General features: G+C 36.3%; 2 protein-coding genes across 3 annotated transcripts; both read right to left on the minus strand.

The window, feature by feature from the left end:
• Positions 1 to 511: 511 nt before the first annotated feature.
• LOC115986353 (zeaxanthin epoxidase, chloroplastic-like) lies at positions 512 to 4,089 on the minus strand. The gene is made up of 10 exons (XM_031109244.1): positions 3,615 to 4,089; positions 2,911 to 3,073; positions 2,757 to 2,831; positions 2,560 to 2,660; positions 2,321 to 2,436; positions 1,934 to 2,145; positions 1,447 to 1,538; positions 1,256 to 1,370; positions 1,043 to 1,146; positions 512 to 934 (listed from the first exon to the last, which is right to left on the minus strand). The coding sequence occupies exons 1-10, from the start codon at positions 4,043 to 4,045 to the stop codon at positions 904 to 906; spliced, it is 1,440 nt and encodes a 479-aa protein (XP_030965104.1). The 5' UTR covers positions 4,046 to 4,089; the 3' UTR covers positions 512 to 903.
• A 1,421-nt stretch (positions 4,090 to 5,510) lies between these two features.
• LOC115986354 (protein EMSY-LIKE 3-like) lies at positions 5,511 to 12,645 on the minus strand. Of its 2 annotated transcripts, none has more exons than XM_031109246.1 (10): positions 12,352 to 12,645; positions 10,367 to 10,572; positions 10,164 to 10,273; positions 9,835 to 10,087; positions 9,493 to 9,711; positions 9,343 to 9,411; positions 6,589 to 6,831; positions 6,439 to 6,507; positions 6,237 to 6,319; positions 5,511 to 5,932 (listed from the first exon to the last, which is right to left on the minus strand). In XM_031109246.1, the coding sequence occupies exons 1-9, from the start codon at positions 12,377 to 12,379 to the stop codon at positions 6,278 to 6,280; spliced, it is 1,239 nt and encodes a 412-aa protein (XP_030965106.1). In that variant the 5' UTR covers positions 12,380 to 12,645; the 3' UTR covers positions 5,511 to 5,932; positions 6,237 to 6,277. The 2 variants fall into 2 exon arrangements, with proteins under 2 accessions (XP_030965106.1, XP_030965105.1); XM_031109245.1 differs by having other exon boundaries at positions 6,237 to 6,300; positions 12,352 to 12,644.
• Positions 12,646 to 17,390: the final 4,745 nt, after the last annotated feature.

A 17,390-nucleotide genomic window follows, 5' to 3' on the forward strand; every position in this document is an offset into this window, starting at 1 on the left:
TCAATCCTATGTGCATGATGTTTGTGCAAAGCGGTCGGATTATCAAACCAAAAAAGAAAAAGAAAAAGAAAAGACGAGTGAAGTAATCTCTTTAGATTATGGCCGAAGCGATGGTCAAGATGACTCGTAAATCCAATAGTATGAAAGAAATTCAGCCAAAGCACCCTCCATTTTTCTTGAATTTGAGCAGGGTTGATTACGATTAAAGTGTGATTTCAACTAGGTCTTTCTAAAGCTTAACCAAACCCGAGCTTGAACATGCCCAGCAAGTATGAGCCTGTTTCATTCACACCACTTCTGGCATGGTAGGAATTAAGAAACAAACCCAGCTACGTTTGCATAAATTTTTTTTTTTTTTTTTAAAATAAAATAAAGCACAATGTTCATCAAATATGGTCTCACTTGCCATGCAAATTTTCCATATAGACAAATCTAACTGTATTTCTTATAAAGTCTTTTTCTTTATGTATGAGAATATAAAGTTGCAGCTCTGCAGAATTCATGTCTCTTGCTAATGCGATGGTCCCATTGGAATTGTCCAATCTACAAAATAGTGAAAATACAAATCATAGAGATTAAAGTACATGTAACTTCTGGTTTTTAAGGAATCTAGCATTGGAGAGTTTGGCGTTTATCAGAAATTAACCCATCTAATCATTTTCCCACACTTCCCCCCATTCTGCATATAGGTATCATATTTGTTTCAACAACATAAACGTTAGCCTAGCCATATGAAAAATTCTGCAGAATACTGTAATATGGTCTGCAGTTTGTGATAGTCTCCATGACTTCTTGTTCAAGTCTTCTCCATCTTCTCTGGACATCACCATTGAATAACATATTTTGCACAAAATTAAGGTGTTGTGATCACTAATGAAACTGCTCTAAGTTTGTTGTATTTGTTCATGCACTTCTTTTCCTCTTTATGTGGAACCTGCAAGAACAGCAGCATGAAAAATTAGAAAAGGCAAGGGAGGGAACAATGGTGGAGAGGGGATGGAAATTGTTTAATTCTATTTTCTACATGGGATCCTTCTCTTACCCATGTCCTGCTATCATCCAAGTCAGGAAGTGTGGCAAACAGAACTGCAAAAGTGCACGAGCCACGTGAATTGAAGGATGTTTAATCCTTAGTGTTGATAGATGCTGCCACAAAAAGAACAACATGAAATACACTTCATTTCTAATTCAAGCAATGAAGCAAAGAGAAGAATTAACATGAAGTGATGCAAAAAGCAGGAGGAAGATAACTCACAGACAGAGGGCCAGGTGAAAATTCCATGTAAGGTTGGTAAGTGTCAATCATTTTTGATGCCATTCTGCTAGCTGCATGCACTGTGCTAATACGGAACATTCTTTTCTTCTCGTATCTATTCATGATGAAGTCACAGAATTAGAATGCAGGGTAACCGAGTAAGAGTTTTTTCCCCCGCTAAGACAGATTACCTTCTAAGTGTTGAGGCAATTTCATAAGACTGTTGAACATCTGAGCCACTTTTGGCCAACTTATCAAGCTCAAGTATAAGCTGGTAACAGTCCTGCACATACAATTGTTACCATAATGAGCCTATAGGAACTTAGAAGAGATCTTTATCACCAACCTCAGGCATCCATTAGTAATAAATTTCATTTGCAACCTATCTGCATTTTCTGAGTATCAATGACCAAAGTATCCAGTAGCCATGCCAGATAATTTTCATTGCATTTGACAGGACATGGTTATGCTTAAATGAATATATAACAAAAGAATACTACATAAAAATAAAATTTCATGAGAATATTCATTTCACAAAATCCTAAAATTATCCATTTCAGAAATGGTTCTAATAAAATTACTACATTGCCATGAGAAACAAATAACAAGGGTTATCCACATGCTCCTTAGAATTTCTAGGTAGCTAGAGAGTATATCATCCATTCACAGATAAGATACCTCAATTGCCATGCAACCCCCTTGGCCGAAATTAGGCTGCATAGGATGAGCAGCATCACCTAACAGGGTAACTCGTCCATTTCCCCAGCTGTAGATCATGTCTCTGTCATAGATGTCTCTCCGCAAAATCATGTGCTCAGGTGTTTCCCTGATTAAAGTAATCACTTCATTACACCAGTTTCCGAACAGCTCCAGAAGCCTCTTCTTTTTACCTGCAACATTTAATGCATGAATACATGTAATTGACTCTTATTAGTTTGTTAAGGATCCATAGCCAATCCCAAAATTTTAGGACTAAGGCCTCTTTTTAGTTGTTTTAGTTACATAAGTGAGATGAATTTAGTTAGCCAAAACATTATCATGAGAGAGAGAGAGAGAGAGAGTTACCTTTGGGAGGATCGGTATTTCTTTGGGGTTCCTTATGGAAGGCATACCATTGCATTTTCCCATTCCCAACATCTGAAGCAACAAAGTACTGATTCAATCCTAGGAACACCCGATACCTTCAAACAGAACACTAAAATAAACAAACAGAATGCATAACTACTCAGTATCTCTACATATTCTTATGTCATTTTAAATACATCTATAAGCTAAGGTTGTGAATATAAAACCAAGTAACATACCCAACAATATCAATATATGGTGGCACAAAGTTAGTTAGTCCACTATAGCATGTATAACTTGAATAATTTGCTTCCTGCTCCCCAAACAAATTTGAACGCACCTAAGGGGAAAGTTGAACAATAATTTGAAACTTAAAAGCGAGGAAGAAGAAATATTGCGCTGGAGTTGAATGATAGAGATGGGCTAGATAACATACTATTGACCAAATTCCATCAGCTCCAACTAATATGTCTCCATCATACTGCTGTCCATCTTGAAGTATAGCTGTTACCTAATAAACGATGAAAGGGCAATGAAATACATACAGAAATTGGTTTATTAGAATTCAAGTTGTTAAAACATTTCAAAACCTTGTTGGGGTCTTCCATGAAGTCTACAACTTTAGACTCGTTTCTCACAATTTCAGACCCAACTGCATTGATTAAGATGTCTTGCAATTCCATCCTACATATTACTTGAGTAATAGGAAGTCCCCTCCTTACAGCAGGAGTAGAAAGGTCAAACTTAGTAAACCTGAAGCAGAAGGGACAGAAATTTTGACATCAATTACCAGCAAATAAACACTAATTTAACTTCTTGGTGGGTCTTATGGGAATAAGAACCAGAAATTTATCAGTCAAGCTCGATGGATGGAGGTTATGTCAATGTCAGGGGTAGAAGCATCACATTCACATAAACTTCTGAGACTGATACAATCCAGTAAGTTTTGACAATATGCATTAACTGTCATGACTAATAGCTATTCAAATAATGGTGGCTATCTTTGCTTATGACATTCAGCACTCTTTTAAGTACAGTTCCTAACGCATACCTTAGATTCTTCAATTGAATACAACCACATGGTCAGTATAAATAATGGTATCTTTTTCAAGGATAATTAATTTCAATGATGAAGTTTGTTGGTCAAAGCAACCACATGGTTAAATTTAACTGGGGAACATAAGCTACAACACCAAAGAACTGTCGATCTGAGCAAATCAACTACATGAAAAGTCAGCCAAAGAGCTTAATAGGCAATCAAGGAAGACTATGAGAGAAAAAGGTCACCACTTACCATTCACCAGAGACACCATCTGCAAGGCCATTGATCCTATTGCCAGTAACACAACCTGCTTTCATAATTTGCTCAGCAACATTCTCATCTATCTCTTGCAACACAGCCAAAGCACTACTTAAGAGTTGAATAGGGCCACGATGCCTACCCTCCCCTCTCACCGCACTCAAATCCTTCTCAAAAACCTTTACTTCAAACCCTCTATGCTTTGCAGCCAGAGCCAAGACTAGCCCCCCTATGCCCCCACCTGCTATCAGAATCTTAAGTCTCTTTCTTCCTTCACTGTTCTTTTCATCTGACCTTAGATCATCTTTACCACCTTCACATCTAACAAAATAGCTTCTCATACTGGCTTTTTTAGCTCCAGGGTGAGGAATTTTATTACATGTCTGGTTTTGATTGCATGGATTAAGGTACAAGAGAGATGCCATTCTTGTTCAAGAAACAAAAAGCTGGAACATATGCTTATAATGGGTTGCTGTGTTTATGTGGAAAGCACCGAGTTGACAGTCACTGTATAACACGTGTACTTTTGCCTGTTATGCACTGCATGAGGTAGGTCCGTTGAAAAGACTTCTTTTTCTCAGATAGTGCTAACCAAACTATACGCACCAAATTTTGCTTTGATGCTAAAATTTACCTACATATATCATTTACAATGCCTAATGTGAACGCACTTAGCCGAGTCGAGTCCTGTCACAGATAACTTTTTTTTAAATAATTTTTTTACAAATTTTTTCATAAGTTTGAAGATAAATTGTTATTGATTTCTACATAGATTCACTATTGACAACATTTTATTATCTTTCACCGATAAGTTGTTACCTCAATTGCTATGAAAAATATTATGCTGACAGATTTCTTGTTAATACTTTCAATTTCTTCTAATTTTTATTTAAATATAAGACATAATATTTAAAAATAAAATAAGGGTCCGTTTGGTAATGTTACTCTAACGTTATTTAAGTATTGTAAAAATACGTGTGAATAAAAAAAAGTTGTGGAAATACATGTTGTGTTGTTTAAACAACATTACCAAACAGGCTAATCTTTAGGAATATATATCTTTTAAAGGGTTTCATTTGCTTCAGTTTTCTTTTTTGGTAAACAATTTGCTTCCATTTTCACATGCTACTGAGTGAAGCCTATAATATATTGGACGGGTCTGTATAATATCCAATACACTAGCACGAACAAGCCCAACTCAATACCATTAATTTTTCAAAAGAACCATTATCATTCCAATATAAACATTGAACCATGATTTATTTACTTGTGTTTTCCTTGTAGTCTTTCTAAAAGCAGACAAAAAGTAGGAAGTTGCTTTCGTTAAATTAATGTCACTTTCTTGATTTGTTTGAAGGTTAACATGGATGAGATGTCAAAGATGCACATTCTCTGAGCATAGTTAAAGTTCCATACATGTTCTAATTTGTTTGGAGAGAAGAGCTGTCTACTAAGAAATAATTGCATGGTGGGGGCTGCCTAAAGACCGCATATTGAACTTTTGGTCCACATTAGTCACTGTCACACAAAAGGGTGAGTATGTAGCTTGGCTTATTGGGAAGTTATTAAAAATAAGTTTATCTTGTCATTTAATTGAAAGTATTTTCTTTTATTTTCTATCTATTATTGGATAAACAAATGTACTAGAGATCACCAACTATTTACAGAAAACAGGATACATATTTCCGCTAAGTGATTGCCCAAAACTTTTATTAAAATTTTAGTGCTAAGAAAATAAAATTACTATTGTCTGATATAAATAAATAATAGAAGATGAGGTGAGAGGCCAAATGAAAACCATTTTAAAAGAACATGTCCCATTGCAAAACCTCATGCTAAATATATAATGATGATTTGAGAGAGAGAGAGAGAGAGAGAGAGAGAGAGAGATGTTACGCATGAATAACACAAATTTATACAGGACCACCACACGTTAATCACTAACCAAATAATGTATTGTACACTAGCATCAGCATCTCCTAAGTGAACTCAGTTAACCAATAAATTATTAACCCAGCAGCAGCTACAACAATACCCATCCATCCCTACAATAGCACTATCCTACTAATTGTCCCAAGCCCAGAGTCATCCCCAGCGGGGGAGAGAGAGAGAGAGAGTTGGAAGATGGTAGTATTATACTAGAAAGTAACCTTCAAATCAGATTTTTCCATTATAAAATCTTAACACTATCCATCATATTAACCTCCTCCAGCCTTAAAATTGTATGTTATAATCCTGCTTTCTGTTGTAACCAGTCCCTAATCAATCTCGATCCATCGACTGCCCAAGCGAGAACTGGTGGCCACCCTCATCTGTTTAAAAAAGAACAAAAATGGGGCATTAAAATGGAATCGAGTCAAATAATTAGCCTTAATTAGGGGGGTAAAAATTTATGAATTATGGGTCCATGGAATAAAAAACAAGTTCTTTCCAAAGCTAAGGAATAACAAGGACTTCTTTGATGAGATTTATCATCAAATGCTAAAGAACAAAGGACACATTCAATATCCATGGATTGCTTAAACAGCCCTTATCGCTGGACAGAGTTCTAAAGTTACTTATATAGGGCAACCTATGATCCTAAGAATAATGCAAGGTAAGATCAAATAATTGTACCGCTTTCACCATCAGAAATCTCATTAAGCCTTGAAATTGCGTCAACAAGTGCTTGTTCTTGCTCCTGCAATGATGTATACATGCTGTTTGAGCAAAGAGATGTAAAAGCAACAAAAGCTTGAGAAAAAACTCAAGAGTGGGGGCACCCTCAACAAAGTACTTGAGAAGGGGAAGGGAGGGTGGGGTGTTATTTCTTTCTTACCTTCAATGCTTTCTTGGCTCTCTCAATTTCAAGAGGATCTGGATGATTTGCACCAAAAACTCTCTCCACCTATCCAAATTCCACAGAAAATTATACAAATGTAAAGACATTAAAAAGTTTACAATTACAGATGATGGAGGTTTCACTTACCTCCTTGATTAGAGTATCTGTGTGAAGAATTTTTATATCATCTGGTGCTTTCTTTCCAATTCCATTTTGCGATGGCAGAAAATCTTTTCTGGCATGACCCTTTGTAGCCCCTCTACCTCTTCCTGCACCTGGAATACCATCACGGCCAACAGGTCTATTCATCCCATGACCTGATCCACCATAACCCCCTCGACGGGGGATTCCAGGATCCTCGCCAACCCATTGGATATCCTCAGGGGAGATCTGCATTAAGAACCATGAATCAATAAAAGCAAAATAGAATATGTATGGAACTAATATATTAAATGCCAGATTATACCATACAAAGGGACATCTTAGGCATCCCAAAACTCAGCTTTGCAGTATATAATACATGTTGTGTAGATGTGAAAAGTGCTCTTTTTTAGTCTACATGAAAGTCCCAACCACATAAATTTTTTTATAGGAAATAATAATTTTATTGATAAAGGACTATTTCACAAAGAATAATGAAATAGCCAAAAACATATGTACAACAACAAAGAAAAAAGGGTTTATGTATAAGAAAAAAGGGAATCTATAAACAACGGAATGGAATCACTTGAAGTGAATCACCAAGCTCGAGATCAATATAACATCCCTGCAAACAATGCTATGAGCCAGTCCCCTAAACGCTCAGAATCCTCACAAAAAAAGACTATTACGCTCCTTCCAAATGATCCACATCACACAATGCAGTACCAAATTCCAAATATTTGACGTGTGCTTCCCAAACCAATTCCTCCATTCAGCCAATAGATCAACCACCCTCTAAGGTAAGACCCAAGAGACTCCAAAGGATCTAAAAGCATAACTCCATAACCAGGAAGCCCCTACACAATGAATCAGGAGATGATCAACATTCTCCCCACTACACCAACACATACAACACCAATCCACAATCATGAAGCCTCATCTCCTCAAATTATCAGTAGTAAGAATCCTCCCCCATGTGGCTGTCCAAACAGAAAGATACCCTCTGTGGAGCCTTCGCACCCCAAATACTTTTTAAAGGAAAAGTGTCAGCACCAGGTCCCCTCAAAGCATTATAGAAAGAGTGAATATCAAAACCTCCATCCATTTTCAACCTCCACCCTACTTGATCCCCATCCTCATTACAAAGAGAATGATACTCCAGTAAATGAAGAAAAACCCCCACCAACTCCACCTCCCAATCATTAAAACCCCATTGGAAGCTCACATCCCAACTCCCTCTTTCCCGCACTTTGCCACTCCAACAAATTTGCCACCAACACCTCCTGATTAGCGGCATTCTCAAATAGAAATGGGAAAGCTACTTTAAGCGGCTGTTCTCCACACCAACAATCATGCCAAAATCGGATTCTATTCCCCAAGCCAACCTCAAATCACACATATTGACTAAAATCATCCCACCCCTTCCAAATACTCCTCCAAAGCCCACAACCATGTGTACCCCTATCCAACATCTATGACACCATTCCCCCTATCCCTCCCCAAACTTCAAAGCTATTACACGCCTCCATAGCTGTGTCTCTTCGACCGCATTAATGGGTGAGGTAATACTTATCAAAAAAAAATTAATGGGTGAGGTAATCCACTCAAGTCACAAAGTGTAAAATCAACAATAAGTCGGCAACTAAATAAATAAGTATTGTCGTCTACAAGGAAGCCAGTGAGAACTGACCCCATCATCAAATGGCAACCACACCAGTTAAACAGATTCTATATGTTTCAGAATATTCTATATGCTTCACAAAACCTATGCAAGTGTTAAAAAGTCATAATACAGAAATTTTGAAGAATATAGTTGGTAAAATAGAAATGATGCAAGGCATGGAAGAAACAAACCAAGGCCAAGGGACCAAATAGTCCACTTAGATCGGCCCAGTAATTAGCATAGAATCTAGCAATCTTGTCATTTTATGTTGGCCTTTACTACTATGACTTAAGTTGATTTTATAAATTCATGACATTTTCCTTCTAAAAGAACTGAATAGCATTTGACTTTTAATGGCTTAGCTGGAAGGAGTTGGAGGGAGGGAGGGAGGGAAAAATAAAAGTGGGAGGAGTTCCCTACCACTGACTAGATGGAGAAAAAAAAGAATGGGAAAGAAGCTCTCCATCCCAGGCCCACTTCTACAATCTGCCCAAATGTGGGCAGATATGGATGGAGGTACCAACAAATTTTACTTTCAACTTGTTAAATGAGAAAGGGCATAATGGTCCATAAATGATGTAAGGTTTTCTATTCTCTTTTCTCTTTTTAACATCCAATCAACATGAGAGAGAATATATATACTTTCCTCTCCTCCCCTTTCCCGAAAGATAAAGCTTTTCTCTCTTCTCCTTTCTACACAAAACTCCAAATTGTGGCATTAGTAAACTTGAAAAGGCTGACATTAAAAGGACGTGACAACAAATCAAGTGCTGGTATTGAACAGTGTACTAAGGGCCTAGTATCTTTTAGTCTTTCAAGCAGCCTTTTGCCATCCAATAATTCAGGCTTTAGCTTCAGTCCCTTGAATTGAACTCAAACACCAACTTAAATCATTTCCCTATCATTCTTTCTATTCTGTTTCTTTCTTCTTGGATCATACTCTTGGTGCTTATTGTTGCTTCAATCCGCTAGAAAGGCGCTGCACCTTTTCTCTGCAACAAGCAGATCTAAGCCCTTTCTACCACCTTAAAAAGCTTCAGAAAGCTGCAGGTTAGAGAAAGTTTCTGTAGGACATGGGGAAAAAGCATCAGATATACCTCCGAGAGATTAACCCATTCCCATGTCTCATTTGCACTGCCAATATCATAGACCAGAGCATGTCGCCCCTGACAAAAATTAAAGGATAATATTCAGCCACATAGATTGCTGCAATATAGATTTAAATGCAATCAAGACCAAATATACACCTCAACTGGATTGTGGTCAGTTATAACAGCTTCATAAAAGTTATTGTCATCAGGCCACCTGGTCCTCACTCTCCTCCCAATCAATGGATCAAAAGTTGCTCCTTCGGGATGCTCACCCGCAAGAGCACCAGAAGAAACCCTATTAGCAACCTGACCCCTCCCAGTAGGGCCTGACAAAGGATACTGCTTCATTGAAGAAGCACCAGGCAAAACCTGACCCTGTAAACAAAATGGAACAGTATGGGAACAAACCAATCAAATGCAAAACTTGCAAGAAATCATACACACGAATCAGTTACAAATTGTTTATGTTCAACTCCAAATTTCATGAATTTAACTTACAGGTTTCTGCTTCTTGCCCTTCGGTCCTGGGATTGATCCTCGCTTTGCAGTGGATGAAGATGGCTGGTGAGATGCTGCTACTGCTTGTTGGTGAAACGTAGGAGATGGTCCACCATAGGATTGTGATGGTACTGGCTGAGAAATCTTCTGTTTCTTGCGAGATGCAGAGACAGTAGGGCTGGGTATTGGATCATGAGCAGCTTGACCAGTACCAAGCATGCCAGATTGATGCCCACCTGCCTGTCTCCACTCCCTAATGACATTACCCAATTCAGCACCCATTAAAAGACGAGAAAAAAGCTGTCTAAAATTTAACAGATCGTACAGACCTTATCCTTCGAATGACATCATCTGCATTAACCCGTCCTAGAAGCTCTCTGTGTTCCTCATTTGATAGTCTCAACTCTTTTCTAAGTTCTGTTATTAAACTTTCCTTCTCCTGAAGAAAATACATTTCATGTAGCAGTCATTTAACCCTGATCAAGCAAATTTAAAGACATTAGATTCCTGATTAAAATAAATGACAAAGTACCCAAGTAATGGCATCAGCTTGAGCTTTAAAGGCTCTTAGAACTGAACTGTATGCTTCTTGCTCGAGTTGGTGAATTTGGGTCTCCATATCAGTTTCACCATACATCCTAGGATATGGAACAGAAGCCACAGCAGATCTTCCATTTCCGGCAACACGCCCTCTAGGAATTCTATTTTGATGTGATGGAGGAAGATCATCATCAGTTCCTGCCATTTTTTTTTTTTTTGAATGCAAAAAAACCTTTATTAAAGCCAAAGAGTATTGGACATAGCCTAAATTTGGTGAAATAATTTTTTTAGAAAAAATCATGCCAGGGATGATCACACATGAAGTATGGAAAAATGATCTGATTTGGTTATTGCAAGTTCCAGAAAATAGCTTCTTACAAACAAAGGCAATTTGTGTGGGTTGATCCATATAACTATAACACAAGAAATTACATTGCAAAAAAATAAGTCAATTCATTAAGACTCATTTGATCAAAAAGCATGTGATGACAAAGATCAGTGACATTTTTTTCAGCAAATAGGCCAGTTCCATAGCATGTTCATTCAGAAAAGTTACTGTAGCACTTATCAAAAACAAAAAGGGAAAAAAAGAAAAAGAAAAAGAAAAAGAAATTTAATGTATTAGTTGGTGATAAAAATTAGAGAATAAGAACTCAAAACAAATGCAAATGGAACTGCACGTACATAGCTGAGAAAACTACAGAACAAAATAGTAAACACGGTACATATAAAGTGTTCTTAAGTAGCACTCAAGCCAATAAAACTTATGCACTTCAAAACAAATGTGCATTGCTCAATGGAAAAGATGATAGCTGAGGTGCAACTAAAAGTTTTGGCCCTTTAGGTATTAAGCAAAAGCTTTGTACCTCAGATTTATGATCCCAACATTCAACTGGCTCCATTGAGGTAATGAGTATAAACAAAAGGATCATAGGCCAAGAGAGAGGGGGTAGGGAGGTAAAGAAAAAGGGGGGACAAATGGCCCAAGTTTAAGGGAAACAGTAGAGAATACAGCTGATCCACTTAAGGTTAAGACTGATGAAGAGTACATCAACCAGATTTTCTCCCCTTCTGGAAATAAAGTTATTCACCATTAAACTAAAAAATTCCCTTTTAGGAAGAACAAGAAGTTCTCCTGAAACTCATAATAGCAAGAAACTGCTCCTAGGTTATGAAAAAGAGGTGCAATTTTTTAATGAGTAAGTTTTTGGCCTCAACGATACAGGGATGGCGGGATTCGAACTAGTAACTGCTGCTTCTTGAGGCGTGACCCCAGCCCATTGTGCCTATCACTAGGGATTAACTAGTAGAGACAACAACTCCAGAAAGCTTTAGGAATCTAAACTTTCGGCTGTTTTTATTTACTAAGTTAATTAAAAATGAGTACCCTTTTGCAATGTGACAAGAGTGTAGCTTCACATACATCATACAAAGCATTATTGCAAAATTTCATTCAGGTTTTCTCTTTCAAATGTGAACTTCCCTGAAGTCAAAACAAAAGATTTTCTTTTTAACACCATATCTAACCTATTGATAACTTAAATAGTTTTAATCTAAAAAACTCGTACATACAAAAGCTCCAATAACATTCAAAGACTAAGTCTTTCCATTCTCTAAAACCCCATTGATAAGCTAAAAGTAATTAAGCTCATAAATCATACAAAAAGCTCAAAACTTTAACACTCAAAAACCCCTAAATTAACAAACCCAAAAACCAAATTCTCATACAATACCAATCCCAATCCCAATCCCTCAATAATTTCATCACAGTCCAAAAACCCTAAAACCCTAAATTTCTTTCACTCCAAGAAACCCAAAAACCCCCCACCAAGAACATTGACGAAGAAAATTCAAGCAGAAAAATCCCCAAACCCTAATTTCCCTCAAAAAACAAAACACACCCACATAGCAAAAAACCCAAATAACCCAAAAAACACAAAAAAAAAATTGAAAATTTAGAAGAGAAAAAATGTTTACCACTGCTATCGTAGGGCTCGTAGTCCATAGCCAGCTTAGTACCAAAGCTTTTTTCCCCCAATTTGAAGAGCAAATAAGAGAGAAAACCCTAAAAGCTTTCACAGAGAAATTGGGAAGCGAAAATTGGTCGGAGAGAGAGCTGAGCTTGAATTTGAGCTTAAAAGAGTGGAGCTTGGGAAACGACGACGTTTGGATGTGGATTTGTGATTCTGTGAAGGCGAGGGATTCAACGGCAACTCTCTGATTATTGATGAGAGAGAAAGAGAGAGAGAGAGAGAGAGAGAGAGAAAGAGAGAGTTTGGGGTTTTTCGGACTTTGTGTGAGAGAGTGAGTAATACGTGCCACTTTTTTTTTTTTTTTTCTTAAAAAAAAAAAAATTGTGTGTGAGAGTGAGAGAGTGTGTGTGTGTCGGATTTCAAATGGGTTTATCAAGTGGGGGGATGTGTTTTGTTTTCAATTTATGGTTTACTTTGAGTTCCGCTGTCTATAATCTAGACTTGATTCCAGTTTGCTTTGAGGAGAATGTGAACATAGCTAAACATCAATAAAAGTGTCATCACGCATCAACCTCAACACCTTATCATTCACAAATTGCGACAAAATTGCTTAGGATAGGGTAGAAGACAAAAATAACCAAATACCATCTTTGGCCGAAATCATTAGTAATCTATCACCGTTTGATAAATATTTAGTAATTTATCACTTTTTTAAAACTTGAGTTCCGCAATGACGCCCACTAACCTGCAATTTTTTAATTAAAAAGCTCCACGTGGATCTCAAGTTTGATAAACTCGAGTTCCTTGTAAATAAAACTCGAGCTCTATAAGATTAAGTTATGTAAAAAAAATTATGCATACTATGTGTGACTTCTTATATCATAGAAATAAAATTGATGTTTAAGAGTGCAAAATAGTCTTATGAACTGCTTATGCTTTGTAAAGCATATGTACAAGTAGTAGATCAGAGTAATAGCAGGATAGTACCAATGCTAGTGTGACTAGTTGTAGAGGGCAGCAGGTGTTTCTATCAGTTGAGGGGCAGTGGTAGAGAGATCACAGACTTCTTGTTTTTGGAAAAGCATTAACTAATGCTATACAACTTAGTTTTTGCTGACTTCTTGTTTTGATCAGTATTAGAGGAGTGGATGACTTCAATTTGGGAACTCAAGTTTTATTCCCTTGTTCAAATTTTCATAGAATTCGATTTTATAAAGCTCAATGTCCACATTGCAAACAACTTGAGTTCCATGTGGACTTTTTAATTAAAAAAAAAAATGTCAAGTCAGCACATAACTCGAGTTTATATAACTTGAGTTACATGTAAAACTCGATCTTCAGGAACTTGAGTTCCAAAAGAGTGGTATTTCACTAATTATTTCGCAAACGGTGGTAAATCACTAATTATATTCGCCAAAGATGGTATTTGACCATTTTCGCCTAAGGTGGAAGAACCCCTATTAATGTCAGTGCAACCTAGCCCACATCTTTCTCCAACCACCACACCATTACCATAGACCACCATCAGTCCACCCTAATGTGGATTTGTTTTGCTATGAACTCTTTCAGGGCCATCGCTGCCACGCCAATAACAATCCAACCACCACGCAAGCCATAGGGTTGGTATAGGTGGAGATAGGGGCTCTAGAGAATTTAAAGTAACTTGGTTTGGTAGTGAGGGCTTTAAGATTGGGGATAGAGATTGAAAATTTGTGATTTGATTGCAAGGACTTTGTGGGACTTAGAGGCAAAGCGAGGGGTTGCAACAGAGTTGATTATGACGCATAAATTGGTTGAGTCTGAGTCAATTAGTTGTTGGCACTACTAAAAAGATATGATTCTAGGCTAGGTTTGATGGAGGTTGATGCTTCAGTTAAAGTGACAGATGTGTAAATGATTAAATGAATAAAGAAATAGGATAGAGATAACATTTAAATAGAGTAGTGATAAAGTCTTGAGGCTAATGTAGGTGAATAGAAAATAGGTTGACTAAAAAAAATGCAACTTTTTTTTAAGGTCAATTTGGCTAAAACACCATTGAGGTTGGCGTACATGCTATAACACTTCCCCCCTCCTCTCCTCCCCTCCCAACCCCCCCCCCCCCACGCCCTTATGCGAGCATGGTTTGTAACCTTTGTTCTGACGTTTGGTTGGAGTGAAATGAGAGTGGATAAAGTTTTTCACCTAAGTCCACCATTGTTTTCCTTCCAAATTGGTTATAAAAAAGGGGAAAGGAATAACATTAAGGCTCCGCTTGGGAGGAGGGAATGGAATGGAATGGAAAGGAATAAAAAAAAAATAATTTTAGAATATTTTTCCCTTCTCTTGTTTGGGAGTTTTAATGAAGGGAATGGAAAATTCCATTCCCTTGTTTGGGAGTTTAAGTGAGAGGGAATGGAATGGGTATGAGGAAACACTCATTCCTCTCTATTCCCTTAAGACCTCAAATTTTCATTCCCCCCGAAATTGGGAGGAATGGGAGGGAATGAAATTAGATTTAATGATTTTTTTACTAAAACTCCCAAAATACCCTTATATATTCAACCCTTTATTTTAAAATAGGGGTCTAATAGTAATATTGTCATAAAATGATTCCATTCCATTCTCTCCATGTTGCTCCCAAACATGATTACTTACATTCCATTCATTTTCATTCCTTTATTTTAAAACATCCAATCAAAGTTACTTAATTCCATTCCATTCCATTCCTTTCCCTTACTTAAATACATTCCATTCCATTACATTCCTTTCCATTCCCTTATTACCATTTCATTCCATTCCATTCCATTCCCTTATGAACTCCCAAGCGGAGCCTAAGGCTCCGTTTGGGAGGAGGGAATGGAATGGAATAAAATGAATATTTTTAGAATATTCTTCCCTCCTCTTGTTTGGGAGTTTTAATGGAGGGAATGGAATGTCCAATCCCTTATTTGGGAGTTTAAGTAGAAGGGAATGGAATGGTTAGGAGGGAATGCTCATTCCTCCCTTTTCCCTCAAAACCTCAAATTTTTGTTCCCCTCAAAATTGGGAGGAATGGGAGGGAATGAATTTAGGTTTAATGAAATTTTTGTTAAAATCCCTAAAATACCCCTTTAATATCAGTCTTTTTTTTTCTCATTCAGCCGTAAGAAAAATAAAGCTATAATTCTTGCACAATATTGTCCGTCCTCTACAAAGTGAAGCTGCTGCTGCTGGTCTTTTTTTTTTTTTTTTTTTTTTTTTTTGTCTGCTGCAATTTTCAGATATTGCTCAAACCAAGTATGTCTATCTTTTTCTTTTTCTTTTCGGTTGTTTGCTAGTCTTTTTTTTTTTTTTTAAACTTTTATGAACTGTTTGCTAGTGATTCATGAGAGTGATATATAGTGTTTTTGTACACCTAAAAACCAAAACAAACTACATTCTATACAACTAAAAACCTTGAAAGTGAAAAGAAACGAAAAAACCTTGAAAGTGAAAAGAAACGAAAAAACCTTGAAAGTGAAAAGAAACGAAAACTGCTGTTACCTGTACAGCTAAAAAAAAATTGTATTTAGAAATTTAAAAGTGAGAATTGCTGGAAAACTGTTGTAAAACTGCTGTGAATTTGAAACTGAGAACCGCTAGAGAACTCAAATTTGCTTTTTACTCTGTTTTCTCTTTGATTCTTCTGTTATTTACGAAGCAAGTGGTGTGTTACGTACACTTGCAGTTTTAAGTCAACCATCCAATTAGTTAATAGGTCCAAGGCTTCACCACGTGTCTGGTTAAGAGGAAATATCTACAAAAGCTAGTGTACAAGTTTAGACAAAAGGCAGGTGTGTGGTTAAGAAAAAAACTAGAGTAAAAAAAAAATTTAAATGAGAAGAAACTAGAAAGTAATGCACTGTTGTAGAAAATCATACACTGAGTTAGCATAGAAATTTATTTTTTTACTATTAATGTTGAACATGAAAATGATTCAGCCTAGGACCGAGTAACATGACTCTGCCCAAATTCAAATCAAGGCATTTCATTGAATATATTCTTAGCCAAAAATAATTTAAACAAATTTATTGCCCACTACTTATTCATGAAATCACAACAGAATTCTTGCAATGCAAATAACAAAACCAATATTAGACCAAGATAGTTCCCTTTTCTATCCATCAATCTATGTTATAATTTATCAACGTCAATTCCCTTTCTGTCTAAACAAAATATATACATAATATATTTTATGCATTTGTTTACAACTTATTAATATGTTAAAGCTAGTGTACAAGGACAGATGTGTGGTTAAGAAAAAAACAAGAGTAAAAAAAATTTAAAATGAGAAGAAAATAAAATGAAAAGTATTTTAATTAAAATAATAGTAGTTTAGAACTTTAATAAGTTGGAGTAGATTATTTTTAATATAAAATTTTTTATGCCTGAGGCCTACATATTTTTTATGGAAAATCCAACATATAAAGAGATGTTCTTTGGTTGCCCAGATCATGAGCGCAAATGTGTCTTATTGACACTGATGTCTAGGCCTAAAAATTAAAAAAAGTGTGGGATTTTTTGGCCACCTTAGTTTTGGAATGGATTATGTTATTTTGTCTTGTTTTGGCATGACTCATTACTAGAGTTTTTTTTTTTTTTAAAAGATATTTGTTTGCATTGTTAGACAATATTTATTTTGTTGAGAATAAATATGTGATGCGTGAATTGCTTTACAACATAGAAATATACATAACTTGTTTTTTAGCTACAATAATTTTTTTTTTCCTTAATGAAATTGGGAGATGAAGATGTATTAAATTATCAAATCCATTGTAAAGCATACCAGCCAAAAAAGATCCAATCTAAAACTAGCAGCCCCTAAAAAAAATTTGCAAATTGAAATAAAGAAATTGTACTATTGTTAATTTTTCATGCCATTATCTTCATCTGTTAAATTATTGATTAGCGTGATACAATCTATTCACCTTGACAAAACAATATTGTAATTCAATAATCTAACACAGACCCAATTGTGGCTAACTAGTTTCACATCATCCACCAAATACTAAGCATTTCAAAGCAATTATAAGTTCTCATTGA

Source organism: Quercus lobata, chromosome 4, assembly GCF_001633185.2.
Source record: "Quercus lobata isolate SW786 chromosome 4, ValleyOak3.0 Primary Assembly, whole genome shotgun sequence".
NCBI lineage: Eukaryota > Viridiplantae > Streptophyta > Magnoliopsida > Fagales > Fagaceae > Quercus > Quercus lobata.

Excerpts from the sequence above, each read along its gene's own strand:
- LOC115986353 (XM_031109244.1), bottom strand. The coding sequence starts at position 4,045 with ATGGCATCTCTCTTGTACCTTAATCCATGCAATCAAAACCAGACATGT. Across the intron at positions 1,539-1,933 it reads GGGGTTGCATGGCAATTGAG|GACTGTTACCAGCTTATACT; the intron begins GTATCTTATCTG and ends TTGTATGTGCAG. Across the intron at positions 1,147-1,255 it reads TTTCACCTGGCCCTCTGTCT|CATCTATCAACACTAAGGAT; the intron begins GTGAGTTATCTT and ends TTTTTGTGGCAG.
- LOC115986354 (XM_031109245.1), bottom strand. The coding sequence starts at position 12,379 with ATGGACTACGAGCCCTACGATAGCAGTG. Across the intron at positions 9,712-9,834 it reads AGGGCAAGAAGCAGAAACCT|GGTCAGGTTTTGCCTGGTGC; the intron begins GTAAGTTAAATT and ends TTTTGTTTACAG. Across the intron at positions 6,301-6,438 it reads GAGCCAAGAAAGCATTGAAG|GAGCAAGAACAAGCACTTGT; the intron begins GTAAGAAAGAAA and ends ACATCATTGCAG.